Source organism: Panthera onca, chromosome D2, assembly GCF_046562875.1.
Source record: "Panthera onca isolate mPanOnc1 chromosome D2, mPanOnc1 haplotype 2, whole genome shotgun sequence".
Taxonomy (NCBI): Eukaryota; Metazoa; Chordata; class Mammalia; order Carnivora; family Felidae; genus Panthera; species Panthera onca.
Genome location: NC_138349.1, coordinates 57,940,683 through 57,954,745, shown reverse-complemented (window position 1 = coordinate 57,954,745; position 14,063 = coordinate 57,940,683). Strand labels below are relative to the sequence as shown.

General features: G+C 37.3%; 1 protein-coding gene across 5 annotated transcripts in view; it reads left to right on the top strand.

Annotated features, from left to right (window-relative positions):
* TET1 (tet methylcytosine dioxygenase 1) overlaps positions 1-14,063 on the top strand; it is a 125,789-nt gene that overhangs the window by 62,351 nt on the left and 49,375 nt on the right. For all 5 annotated transcript variants that reach the window (XM_060642579.3, XM_060642578.3, XM_060642576.3 and 2 more), the window contains exons 3-5: positions 5,574-7,893; positions 11,925-12,015; positions 12,571-12,664. In XM_060642579.3, coding sequence (XP_060498562.2) covers positions 5,574-7,893; positions 11,925-12,015; positions 12,571-12,664 — 2,505 coding nt within the window. The remainder of the gene's footprint in view (positions 1-5,573; positions 7,894-11,924; positions 12,016-12,570; positions 12,665-14,063) is intronic.

The window sequence follows — 14,063 nt, the reverse complement described above, 5'->3', positions numbered from 1 at the left end:
GGGCTACGACACTTGGTGGCTAGGTGTCCTTTTTTTATGCCTAAAAAAGGAAAAGAGCTAGACAATTTTTACTGTCGTAGCAAAATAAGGTAACTATTTTGCAGGTCTACTTTGAAGGAGGATTTTTTTGTGTATGTGTGTTAAATGTTTATTTTCACTTTGGTGAATGACTGGTTAATCTTTCCTTTTGATTTAAATTTGGGTTTGTTCACAAGCAGTTGTGCAGAGCAGGGGCTGACCTCCATGCTTCTGTGGGAATGTAGGAGGTAAAATACAATATCCAGCATGATTGCATCATCTGAAAGTCAACATTAATGGAACCACCAGTGGGCCTCCTGAATTTTTTCTCCAAACACTTAATTTTTAGGTTGAGAACATAAGTCCTGAGGGTGTTGCTTCTGATTAGGTATAAGCACTTTGTGGGATGCTCCTTTTCTTCTGCGTGTTATTTTTTTTTAATTTTTATTTTTTCCTCAAAGGGGATAAAGGTTATCTTGGTTGGGGGGAAAAGGTGGAAAAAATCGTAGAAATTACAATGGGGCTACATTCCATAAACAAACACACTATATTTGTGAAATTTAAATTTCATTTCCCTAAGTTTATTAGGGAAAAAAAAGCTTTAAAAGACTCCTGGGATGGGGGGGAGGGCGGGAGGTAAAACGAAACAAAACAAAAACAAAAGGCACGTTGAAACACTGATCTACCTATAGTAAAGGTCAGAGTCTTGTGGACCATGTCTCTGTACATGCTTTGAAAGATGTTTTCATGTCATCTGAGCACCTGTTTCTTGATACAGCATGTATGGAATGTGAGTGTTGGGAGAGGCTACAGTCAGATTCTGTCCAAAGGGCATAGTCACTTCAGAATCAAATACCACTTTGCTCAATGCCATTTGAGCTCATTCAAGAATGGGTGTAAGAGTATCACTATGATAGGAATGTGGAGAAATAAGACAACAGAGGGGGCTCAGCAACTCTTGGGCTCAGATCTGATCTAAGGTGTTCAACATTCCTGTTGGTTTGGGATGGGTGAGAGGGGCCCAGAGCAACTTCTATTCTTGTGACTAGTATAGCGCGCAAAGGAGAAAGCTGTGAGACTTTGAATTACTCACTGTCCCTTAAATGGTAGCCTTGGGTGGTAGAGGAGGAAGAGACAAAACACAAGTGGGCAGGTGGCATGAGTTTGGGTCCCCAGAGTGCATATAGAAAGTTAGGGAATAAAACAGCCATCATTTCAGTATTCACTCCCTTTGGAGAGTTGGCTTCTCATTAGAGAAGGTAGATGTTAACAAATGTTTTGAGGCACAAAATGGATATTTGGAAATTCACTGTGCCTAAGTAGATTAAATGTCAAGGAAGTCTTCATTAAAAAAGAAAAATTCAGGTGCGCCTGGGTGACTCAGTCAGTTAAGCGTGCGACTCTTGTTTCTGCTCAAGTCACTATCTCGTAGTTCCTGGATTAGAGCCATGCAACGGGCTCCGCACTGGAGCCTCCTTGGGATTTTCTCTCTCTCTCTCTCTCTCTCTCTCTCTCTCTCTCTCTCTCCCCCTCTCCCTCTCCCTCTCTCTGCCCCTCTCCTGCTCGCTCTCTCTCAAAATAAAAATAAATAAACTTAAAAGAAAAATTCATAATGTAGTTACTGGAGCCTGTTGCACCAGCAGTCTCTGTTGGTGCACTCAGTGGTATGATGAAATCAGTTCCTTCCAGCTCTGGGATTGTGCGCCTTTCTTCCTAACACCCTCTCGGGTGTCATGCTGATCATTTACAGTCCACCATGGTGGAGGTGTGCACACCATGAAAATTGGCCCACACTGCAAAAGTGTTTCCTCCCTCTCATTTCCCAATCTGATTGTCAAACATTTACCAGTATTCTACTGAGTACAGTTTCTATACGACACAAGTAGACAATTGTGCATAGCCTTCCTGAAATATTTTTTTTATATTTTATTTTTTTTCATCAATCTCTCCACGGAACGTGGGGCTCGAACTCAGAACCCTGAGACTGAGTCGCACACTCTAATCACTGAGCCAGCTAGGTATTCCTGAAATATTTTAATATATAAACTTACTATATGTTTATGTATATATAATATAAAATACATATATACTCCACACCCTTTATGCTTTAATTTGTAATTTGATACTACATAAACTTTGAGCTTTTTTCACTTACTGTATGCTAGAAATCTTTTCATAGGAAGCTTAATCAATTTTGGTTTACATTTAGTTATTTATTTTTTAATGTTTATTTTTTAGAGAGAGAGACACTCATACACACAGTGGGAGTGGGGGAGGGGCAGAGAGAGAGGGAGACACAAAATCCGAAGCAGGCTCCAGGCTTCAAGCTGAGAGCATAGAACCTGATGCAGGTCTCAAACCCACGAAACATGAGATCATGACCTGAGCTGAAGTTCAACCACTTAACCAACTGGGGCACCCAAGTGCCCCAATTTTGGTTTAAATTTAAGGGAAATATATTTTAATGTTTATTTATTTTTGAGAGAGAGAGATCACCTGCGCTTGCACATGAGTAGGGGAGGGGCACACAGAGGGTGACAGAGGATCCAAAGCTGGCCCTGAGCTGACAGCAGACAGCCCGATGTTGGTTTTGATCCCAGGAACTGTCAGATCATGACCTGAGACAGTCAGATGCTTAAGTGACTGAGCAACTCAGGTGCCCCTAAAGGAAATAAATTTTACAAATCAAAACTCTATTTAATTAGGACTTTTTTTTAATGTTTATTTTTGAGAGAGAAAGGCAGTGTGAGTGGGGAAGGGGTAGAGAGAGAGAAAGAAAGAGACAGAATGCAAGCAGGGGAGGGGCAGAGAGAGAGGTAGATACAGAATCCGAAACAGGCTCCAGGCTCTAAGCTGTCAGCACAGAGCCTGATGCGGGGCTCTAACCCATGAACCATGAGATCATGACCTGAGCTGAAGTATGACATTCAACTGAGCCACCCAGGTGCCCCAGCCACTTTTTTTTATTTTAAAAAATAAAAGCATTATGTGTACAGGTTCTATATCCTCTTTTTTGTTTGGTTGGGTTTTTTCTTTTTTTAAAAAAAATTTTTTTTAACATTTATTTATTTTTGAGACAGATAGAGACAGAGCATGAGCAGGGGAGGGCCAGAGAGAGAGGGAGACACAGAATCCGAAACAGGCTCCAGGCTCTGAGCCATCAGCCCAGAGCCCGATGCGGGGCTCAAACTCACGGACCGCGAGATCATGACCTGGGCCGAAGTTGGACGCCCAACCGACTGAGCCACCCAGACGCCCCTGGTTGGGTTTTTTCAACTGTCCAGTATATCCTGGACATTTTTGCCTATTAACAATGGAATTTTTTTTTGAAGATTCTTTTTTAATTTTTTTATTTTTTTCATTGTTCATTTTTGAAAGAGTGAGAGAGAAAGAATGAGTGAAGGAGAGGCAGAGAGAGGGAAACATAGAATCCAAAGCAGGCTCCAGGCTGTCAGTTCAGAGCCCAACTCAGGCTTGAACCCATGAATCATGAGATTCACTTGAGTTGAAGTCAGACGCTTAACTGACTGAGCCACCCAGTCGCTCCTTAATTAAAGACCATTGCTGTCTTAAAAAAAAAAGTCCACTATCTCAGATTAATTTTTAATTAATCTTATTGAAATGTAATAAGGATACAGAAAATGTATGTATATATATGTGTGTATCATATATTTTGACAAACTGAACATAACCTGTGTAACTTGTGTACCCTGATCAAGAAATTAGAAGGGCGCCTGGGTGGCTCAGTCGGTTAAGCGGCCGACTTCGGCTCAGGTCATGATCTCACGGTCTGTGAGTTTGAGCCCTGAGTCGGACTATGTGCTGACAGCTCAGAGCCTGGAGCCTGTTTCAGATTCTGTGTCTCCCTCTCTCTGACCCTCCCCTGTTCATGCTGTCTCAAAAATAAATAAAATGTTAAAAAAAATTTTTTTTAAAGAAATTAGATAGAATTTATTTCTACTAAGATTGTTTAGTGTTTAATTACACAATTGGATAATGCTTCAATATTTTATATTCTGAATGTAACTATAGCTATCCTGAACATTGATTCCATTTTTCAGCCAATACTCCTTGTTCGTCTATGGAGTCAGGTATATCATCTTCATTAAAGAGGAAGTCTCCTAAGTTTTGATACTTAACATTTTTTTCTCCCTGAGGCATTGAGTAGAATGTGCAGAGCCATATTAAAGATTAGGAGGTGGAGCTTGTCTTTGCATTTGCCCCTGACGGCAGGAGGAAATGCCCTTAGTGTCTGAATTCCTGTGCTATAATTTTGGCTGAGCTGTTTCATGGTTTTAAAAAACTGAGATTGGGGTGCCTGGGTGGCTCAGTCAGTTAAGCGTTTGGTTATTGATTTCAGCTCAGGTCTTGATGTCACAGGTTCATGAGTTCAAGCCCCATGTCGGGCTCTCCTGGTGGTGCAGAGCCTGCTTGGGATTCTCTGTCCCTCTGTTCTTCCCCTGCTCTCGCTGTCTCTCTAAATAAATAAATAAACAAACAAACAAACAAGCTTAACAAATTTAAATGTTTATTCATTTATTTTGAGAGAGAGAGCATGAGCACGAACCCCGCTTTGGGTAAGCCCTGCTTCTCTCTCTCTCTCTCTCCCTCCCTTTCTGCTGCTCGCTCACTTGAACCCTCTTATGTCTCTGAAAAGAAAATTAAATTAGATAAAAAATTAAAAATTTTAAGAAGATAAAATATTTTTTAAAATAAATTATGGAACTTAAGGTAAACAGTGATTGCTTAGTGGGAAAAAGTTTCTCTTAGTGGTGATGAAAATGTTCTGGAATTAGACACGATTGTTGCATAACATTGTAAATATGCTAAAAAAACCCACTGAATTGTAAGATTTTAAGTGGTAAAATAATTAATTTTGTAAGAGTAATATGTTACGGCAATATAATTACAATAACCGAAAACCAAAAATAATTCAAATGTCCATGTATGGTAGAATCAATACATTGTAGTCATTGTTTGACTGTCCAACAATAAGAATTAATGGACTTCAAGTATACTTAACAACATGGATGAATCACAAATACGATTTTGAGTGAAAGGAAGTCAGTTATTTAAAGTTTGGAAGTAAGCAAAAGAAATCTATGATAGATGTCAAAGCAATGGGTACCCTCAGGCAGTGAAATGATGCCCAGATGGGAGTCTCTTGGCCTGGAATCTGGGCACATAGGTGTTCGTTTTGTGAAAATTCAATTAGTTATGTACTTATGATTTGCACATTTTTCTGCGTGTATTTTGTATTTCAAATAATAGATATTGCCCATTGAATGGTACCAACATAAAAATATTTAAAAATTAATTTGGAAAAACAATTAAGTATACCAAAATATTAATACATGTGGGTTATGATAGTTTGTACTTCGGTCTTTTTCTTTTTTCCTACTCACCCATTATTGCTATTTTATTGAACACATAAAAAAAGCAAAAATATTTTTTCAGGGCTTTACATTTAGTTTCTATTAAACTGTAAATTTCCCATGGCTCTTACTCATATGTTTGCATAGATAATATGAGATATCTCTGTGTTCATTTTGTAGGCAAATTTTGACAACAAACCAGTAAATGGCCCCAAGTCAGAATCCATGGAATACAGTAAATGCCATGGGGACCAACAGAGATTGGAATTAAACCCACCTCCCCTTGAAAATGTAACTAAAAATGAAGAAAGTATGACAGGTATTGAAGTGGAGAAGTGGACGCAAAATAAGAAATCACATTTAACCGATCATGTCAAAGGAGAATTTAAGGCAATTGTGACTGAAGCTGAAAAATTGAAAAACTCTGAAGATGACAAGAAGAAAGTCCTACTCACCGAGTTACCAGAACCTCAGAAATTGTTTGCACAAACTGTAAGAAATGGCATTAAAAATGTACACTATTTACCAACCGAGACCAACGTGTGTTTTAAAAAATTCAGTATTGAAGAATTTGGCAAGGCATTTGAAAACAACTCCTATAAATTCCTGAAAGACACTGCCAACCATAATGCCATGAGCTCCATTGTCACTAATGCGAGCTGTGATCATCTCAAGGGGAGAAGTAATGTTTCAGTCTTCCAGAAGCCCAGCTTTAACTGCAAGTCTATCCCAGATCCAGCAAATTTCAACCTAAATAGTCATACTAGTACACACAATGAAAGTGATCAACCCAAATCTCTAGAAAATATACCAAGTAAAGAATCAAAAGATGGATCTCCAGTTCAACCAAGTCTTCTATCCCTGATGAAAGATAGGAGATTAACATTGGAGCAAGTGGTGGCCATAGAAGCTCTGACCCAACTATCAGAAGCTCCATCCGAAAATTCTTCACCATCAAAGTCTGAGAAGGATGAAGATACAGAGCACAGAACAGCGAGTTTGCTTAATAGCTGTAAAGCTATCCTTTATTCGGTAAAAAAAGACCTTCAAGACCCAACCTTACAAGGGGAGCCAGAAAGCCTTCATCACTATCCATCTTTGGAAAAGCAAAGTTCATGCAGCACGGTGGTATTTAATGGCCAAAATATTTCCAAGTCACACAACAACTCAGCTGCTAACCAAGCATCTACAAAGTCACAGGAATATTCAAAAGTCACAAATTCAGGATCTCTTCTCATACCAAATCCAAATTCGTCTAAAATTGACACCAATAAAAATGTTGCTCAAGCTAGAATTACCCTTGAGGGTTCTAAGAATTTGCATCAGTTGCCACCAACAAGTGATAAATTGGGGTATTGTAACCAGTCACTGGCCAGCAGTAAACAGATAGATTCAAAAGATGATCCATCGTGTCAAGATACAGTTCATAGTAAAATAGAGGAAGATGTTGCAACACAGTTAACACAACTTGCATCAATAATTAAATTCAATTATATAAAACAAGAGGACAAAAAGGTTGAAAGTACATCAACAAATCTTGTTGCATATAATGTGCAGCAAAAATGCAGTCAGGAGAAAATCACAGTACAACAGAAACCACCTTCCAGTGTACAAAACAATCATAGCTCATCATTAACAAAGCACAAGAACACGACACAGAAAAAGACAAAATCTACCCCATCAAGAGATCGGCGGAAAAAGAAGCCTGTAGTCCTAACTGGTCAAGATAATGACCAGAAAAAGAGGGAACAGCTGTCATATGAGTACAGTAAGTTACATGACATTTGGATAGCATCTAAATTTCAAAGATTTGGTCAATTCGGTCCACATGATTTTCCCATTCTGTTAGGAAAAATTCCTCCCCTAACCAAAGTATGGAAACCACTGACTCAAACGACTTCAGCATTAGAACACAAAAAATTATTTCCTCCACTCACTCAGATAAAATTTGAGCGATATCATCCCGAATTAGCACAGGAAAAAACCATGAAGGTTGAACCTTTGGATTCTCTCCCATTATTCCAGTTAAAAACAGAATCCAATGGGCAGGCGTTTACAGAAAAAGTTTATAATTCTCAGGTACAGCCATCCGTGAATGTCAATCAGAAAGCTCATCCTTTACTCCAGGCCTCCTCTCCAACTAACCAGTGTGCTAATGTAATGGCTGGCGAAGACCAAACACCATTCCAGCAGGATGTTAAAGACCAAGTCATGCATCAGAGACTGCCGACATTGCCTGGTATCTCTCATGAGACCCCCCTACCAGACCCAGCACAAATTCTCAGGAATGTAAATGTAGTGTGTTCAGGTGGAATTACAGTGGTTTCTACCAAAAGTGAAGAGGATGTCTGTTCATCCAGTGTTGGAGCATCAGAATTTTCCCCAGTAGACAGTGCACAGAAAAGTTTTAATGATTATGCCATGAACTTCTTTACCAATCCTACAAAAAACCTGGTGTCCACAACGAAAGATTCTGATTTGCCAACCTGCAACTGTCTTGGTAAGTGTGGGGCCGAGTGTGTTATGTGTTTCTTCTTTGTTTACTTCCGTTAATTGCCTCCTCATGACCAAATCAAATTTTGGGTTGTCTTTCATATGTGGCATTTTTGCCCCATTCATGTTCTAGCTGAAATGGACTAAATCTATGCCGATTTTTCTGTGGGACCTTTACTAATTATGCTCAAATAATTGGGAAGTTTAACGCATAATTTGGAAACTTTCTTAAGTGGAAAATTTGCTGATTTCTCTTGGCCAAATTTTATTGTGAATATGATAGGAATGAATTCCTTTAATACTTTATTATAGTTTATTCTTACTATATGGAAAAGAATTTCAACCTGTAAGCATTTGTTTCAAAACTATTTTTTATTGTGAAATATAAAACCTACACACAGAGAACATAAAATATATGTGCAACTTAACAAATAACTATAAAAAGTATGTGTGACTGCCACCCCATTAAAGAACTGGACCTGGTTTATTTCTTTTTCAATGCTTAGAGCTCTTCTGCTCTGCAATACAAAGGATGTCCTTACATATGAAACAAATCCATAATCTTAGCTGCTGAAGCATTTGAAAACCTTTTGAAATTCTAAAATATTAAGTTGTTGTATAATATTGTTTTCCTGTTTAAAAAACAAATAGGTATATGTAAATAGCTGAGCTGGAAAGTGATTTCTAACTAATACATATTTTGTGTCTTAGGAGTCATTGAAAGAGATCATTCAGGAACTAATAATTAGAATTTTTATCAGCCCTGAGAAAATCTTGCAGGACTAAAGATTCTTAGGCAGGCCTTATGAGAACTTTGCTCAGTATTTAAAACACACGAAAGCTTAATTTGAACCCTGTACTGGTTAGTCATTGTTTATGGCCAGATTTCATGTAAGAGCTTATGTAAAAGAAGAATTAATTTACTCTAATGTAGCTGTAATAGAGAGATTAAATAGATTGGGTCATTCAAGTTTGTTACACTACTTGATGCCCTCATTATTTCAGCTTTTATACAGCTTATGAGGACAAAATTTGTGAAATAACCTGTTCTGAACTCAAATAGGTTTGATTATTAAAAGTCTTAAAAAAAAAAAAGTCTTAAAATATAGCCCCAAATCACGAAGATTTAAGATTTGCCTTGAACAAGGGAAGTTTTTTTTTGTCAGAAGTAGGTGGTTGGTTAGTACATTCCAGAATGGGTAAAGGATTGTTTGGAAGGATAAACTATATCATTCTGATTTTTTTTCAAAACCACAGTAGAAAAATTAGTGAAGTATATAGCCATGACTATTTGCTCTTGATTTTCTAAAGTACATTTGACATTTTGAAGTCAATCCTCTATTTCTCCGCTCATCATTCAACACCACTTAGACAGCCTGCCATGTGCCAGGTACCAGGGATAAGCTCTTCTTGGAAGGATCTCATAATCTGAAAAGGGGTGACAATGCTGAGTGGGGTCGAAACAGGAGAATGAATGAGAGGTTCTTGGACCAAGGACAGAAGAGTGTAATAATGATGATTCCTATTCCAGATCTTTTACTGCCAAGTCTGATACAGTACAATGGCCCTGACTTGTTATATTCACAACATCCCTACAAAGGGAAGGCTTATTAACTCCAGTTTACAAATGAGGAAACTAAGTCACAGGGAAGTTCACAGATAGTGAATGACTAAACTGGATTTCAAAGACAGTCACAACTTGAGAGCCTACCTTCCTATTGTTTCAAAAATCTGAAGTAAAAAAGGGATGGTAATTTTTTTAATATCATTAGAAATGGAAAAAAAATCTGTAATTTAAAATGCCATTAAAATTTATATTTTAGTCTAATTTTACTGAGCTAGTATAATTTTACTGTGTGCGTAATTTCAGTAGGATGATTGTCTAGTTTCAAAACTCTTTCCGTAGAGATAGTAACTAGTCACAGGGTAGGAGTTGAGACACAACTAAGCATTTAAAGTTTATTGAACATCGGCAGTACACCCGTAATTGTTTTATACATTGTCACTTACATGTTTTCCTATAATCATTACATGCAAGATAATTGTGCTCATTGTGTAGAAATGGGAAGTGATGAAAAAACAAAAAGCAGACTCACTCAGAAATCATCCCAAGTGGGATGGTCGTATCTAAGAGTAAAAGATTTCCATGCAGGTGTTGTATTCTAGCAAAGTATGAGTAATTAACCTCTTAATCACACCTCCTCAAATTGAACACTATTGGCATTTTAGATAGGATAATTCTTTTTTTTTTTTTTAATTTTTAAATTTACATCCAAGTTAGTTAGCATATAGTGCAACAATGACTTCAGGAGTAGATTCCTTAATGCCCCTTACCCATTTAACCCATCCCCCACCCACAACCCCTCCAGCAACCCTCTGTTTGTTCTCCATATTTAAGAGTCTCTTATGTTTTGTCCCCCTCCCTGTTTTTATATATTCTTTTTGCTTCCCTTACCTTATGTTCATCTGTTTTGCATCTTGAAGTCCTCATATGAGTGAAGTCATATATTTGTCTTTCTCTGCCTGACTCATTTTTCTTAGCATAATACCCTCTACTTCCATCCACATAGTTGCAAATGGCAAGATTTCATTCTTTTTGATTGCCGGGTAATACGCCATCGTATATATACACCACATCTTCTTTATCCACTCACCTATCAATGGACATTTGGGCTCTTTCCATACTTTGGCTATTGTTGATAGTGCTGCTATAAACATTGGGGTGCATGTGTCCCTTCGAAACAGCACACCTATGTCCCTTGGATAAATGCCTAGTAGTGCAATGGCTGGGTTGTAGAGTAGTTCTATGTTTAAGTTTTTGAGGAAAGGATAATTCTTTATTGTAGGGGAAATGTCCTCTGCAACCTAGCCTGTTTAGTGGCATCCATGGCCTGTAACACACACACAAACACACACACACACACACACACACACACACACACACACCCCTGCCCAGTTGTCACAACCAAGAAGGTTGGACAAATTTTCTACTCAAGAAAAATCGCCCCTGGTTAAGAACCACTGCTTTAGATCATCAGTAATAACTTACAATCTGTTCAATGTATCTTAGGAAGCCACAAAAGTAATCTTATGTTGTATCCGATGTCCAATCGTAATGACCTTTCAGTCAGTATAGATGCACCACGGCCAGAAATGCATTCCTGAGCGATTCCAGTTAGACATGATCCTGAGAGGCCAAGTTAAACATACTGTTTTTATGAAATATATAATTCACACCCATAAAATTTCAGGGAGGACAGAAATATGATGCAAATGTCTTCTTACAGTATAATATTCTAACAATAAATCCTCAGAGTTTTTCTATATGAATTAACATTACTGATTTCAATTTTGGTTACAGTTTTAGAAAATTTGGATCTTTTAAAATATACTAAAAAATACTCTATATACTATATTTTTGCAACTTGCTTTTAAAAATATGAAATCTCAGGGTTTTCATTACTTAAATATTATTGTTTTGATAGTTTTTTTTATTTTTCCACTATATAAACATCCCACAATTTATTCAACCTATCATTTAATGACATGCTAAATGTGCTTCTCTCTTTTGATATTACAAATAATTGTGACAAGGAACATTCCTGCGTACATTTGCATTATAAATATATAATTAGGCAAGTGTATAGTATAATAAATTCTTAGCAGTACAGTTGCAGGGCTCGATTTTAATAGGATTGTAAGGCCAGGGTTTTAAGACGTATTGCTCTCATAACTTTTAATTGTATACCTCAATTATTAATAGATTCCTTTTAAAGCAGGAGGTAGAAAAATAAATATGACCCACATCTTAAAATATTTTTCTCCTTTGATTCTTAGAGGAAGAATGAAATAGTTAGGAGCTGAAAGAAACAAGTGAAATTCTAGGGCTTATTGTCCTAGACATTAATTATTAAATCTTTCCAAAAGCTTGTCAAGATTCGTTGTTCTGAATTGGAAAACAAATAATAAAACTATATCCTCCTTGCCCCTATGCAATTCTGTAAAGCTTTGGGTCTAATAATCTTATTCCTTCCACAGATCGAGTTATACAAAAAGACAAAGGCCCATATTATACACACCTTGGGGCAGGACCAAGTGTTGCTGCTATCAGGGAAATCATGGAGAATAGGTGAGGAAATATCCTTCCCTGTTAAAATCCTTCATTACTGTGGACCTGACTCAATGCAGAGAAATTATCTCTGGAACAAATGAGAAGTATATATATATACCTTCAGGAGTGGAAGTTGGATGTTTCTTAGGGCCCAGGCAAAGCATAGTGTCCTGGTGTCCCTGCTGAGTCACTCATCACATGAGCCTTGGGGCCCTCAACAAGACACTCACAGAGCAAGGCTGTCTTTGTTAAATTCAGAAATACTTATTTTTATATTACTGTATAATCGTAGTGATAGTTCAGATTACCTCCATCAACACTGCATTCACATTCCTTATGCTTATCTTGGAGCCAGTCCATTTTTTAAAAGAGTGATCTGTAAGGATAAGTAAGCAGAATGGGATAACAATAAAAATATCTGCCACACAAAAATACATTTTTAACGAGTGTAAATTATGAGGAGTGTTTGATTTCTGTACTTCTTTAAAGCTGTATCTTATGTACATTAAGATGTCAAAAGTGTATATCGCAATTAATTGCAATTATTTTCCCTTCACTGTGTTTTGTACTCAGGTATGGTCAAAAAGGAAACGCAATAAGGATAGAAATTGTAGTGTACACGGGAAAAGAAGGAAAAAGCTCTCATGGGTGTCCAATTGCTAAGTGGGTAAGTATTTTGTGCTTACACATTTTTCAAAACTAGATTTATTCCACATATAAAACCAATCAATTTATTTTCCATGAATATGTGGACTAGAAAAGTATCCACCCTTATTATTCCCTGGGAAATAATCAGGAAGCTTTCTATCTTAGCCTGGACTTTTTATGTTAAATGAACAAAAGTTCCCAGTTATTACTTAGTGATCTTCAGCTCCCCAAGGTTACCACTTTTGTCAGTGTCTTATGTACTTTTAGAGATCTTTTAATGAATTTATAGTTAGGTAACATAAGTAAATGGTACTAAATTGTACATACTGCTTTATATCTGTTATCTGTTTCTGTATTGAAATTATTTCCAAGTCATTATCCATAGGACCACCTTAATGAGGATCATATAATTTTGAAAGCAAAACTAAATTTTTTACAACATACTCCCAAAATTGTACCCATGACTACTTTGGTTTTCTAAACATGCAGAACTATAAGAAGAACTGAATTCAACTTCTTTGGGAAGTTCTCAACTGTAAAACAAGTTCCTAGCCAAATATATATATTCAGTAGGACATTCACATCCACAAGGATATTAACCAGTTTATTTGGAATTTTTGACCATAGAATCATTAAAAAAATTTTTTTATGTTTATTTATTTTTGAGACAGAGACACAGAGCATGTCTGGGGGAGGGACAGAGAGAGAGAGAGAGAGAGAGAGAGAGAGAGAGAGACAGACATAGACTCCAAAGCAGGTTCCAGGCTCTGAGCTACCAGCACAGAGCCCGACACGGGGCTCCAACCCACGAAGTATGAGATCATGACCTGAACTGAAGTCAGACGCCCAACCAAGTGAGCCACCCAGGCGCCCCAATCGTAGAATCATTTTAGATCCCTGTGCCATCATTTGTTAATAATGATGACGATGTTGTTAAAAAAAAAAAAAAAATTGATGTTGGTAATAATGGTAATAAAATAATAACAATAACAACTACCTTTTATTACACATCAGGTACTATGTTAAAAACTTGAATCCTCACAAAAAGACTCTGTTATGATTTTGAATAAGGTAAAAGTCAGTAACTTCATACCCCTTTTGGAGAAATTAAAGACATTAAATACAAAATAAAAGTAGGATTAAACCCAGGTATTCCTAAAGCAAGACAATTGCCACACCCATAGCTGCTCTAGTAGTAGACTATTTGTCTTGGTTACTTTTAAACCTTTGGAAGCAATTAAAAGCACAAGAGCTGCACACTGCACACTCTAGAATACTTTGTTTCTTTGTGTGTGTGTGTGTGTGTGTGTGTGTGTGTGTGTGTGTGTGTGTGTGTTTATTTTTGAGAGAGAGAGAGTGGGGGAAGGGCAGAGAGGCAGGATGACAGAGGATCCGAATAGGCTCTGTGCTTAGAGCAT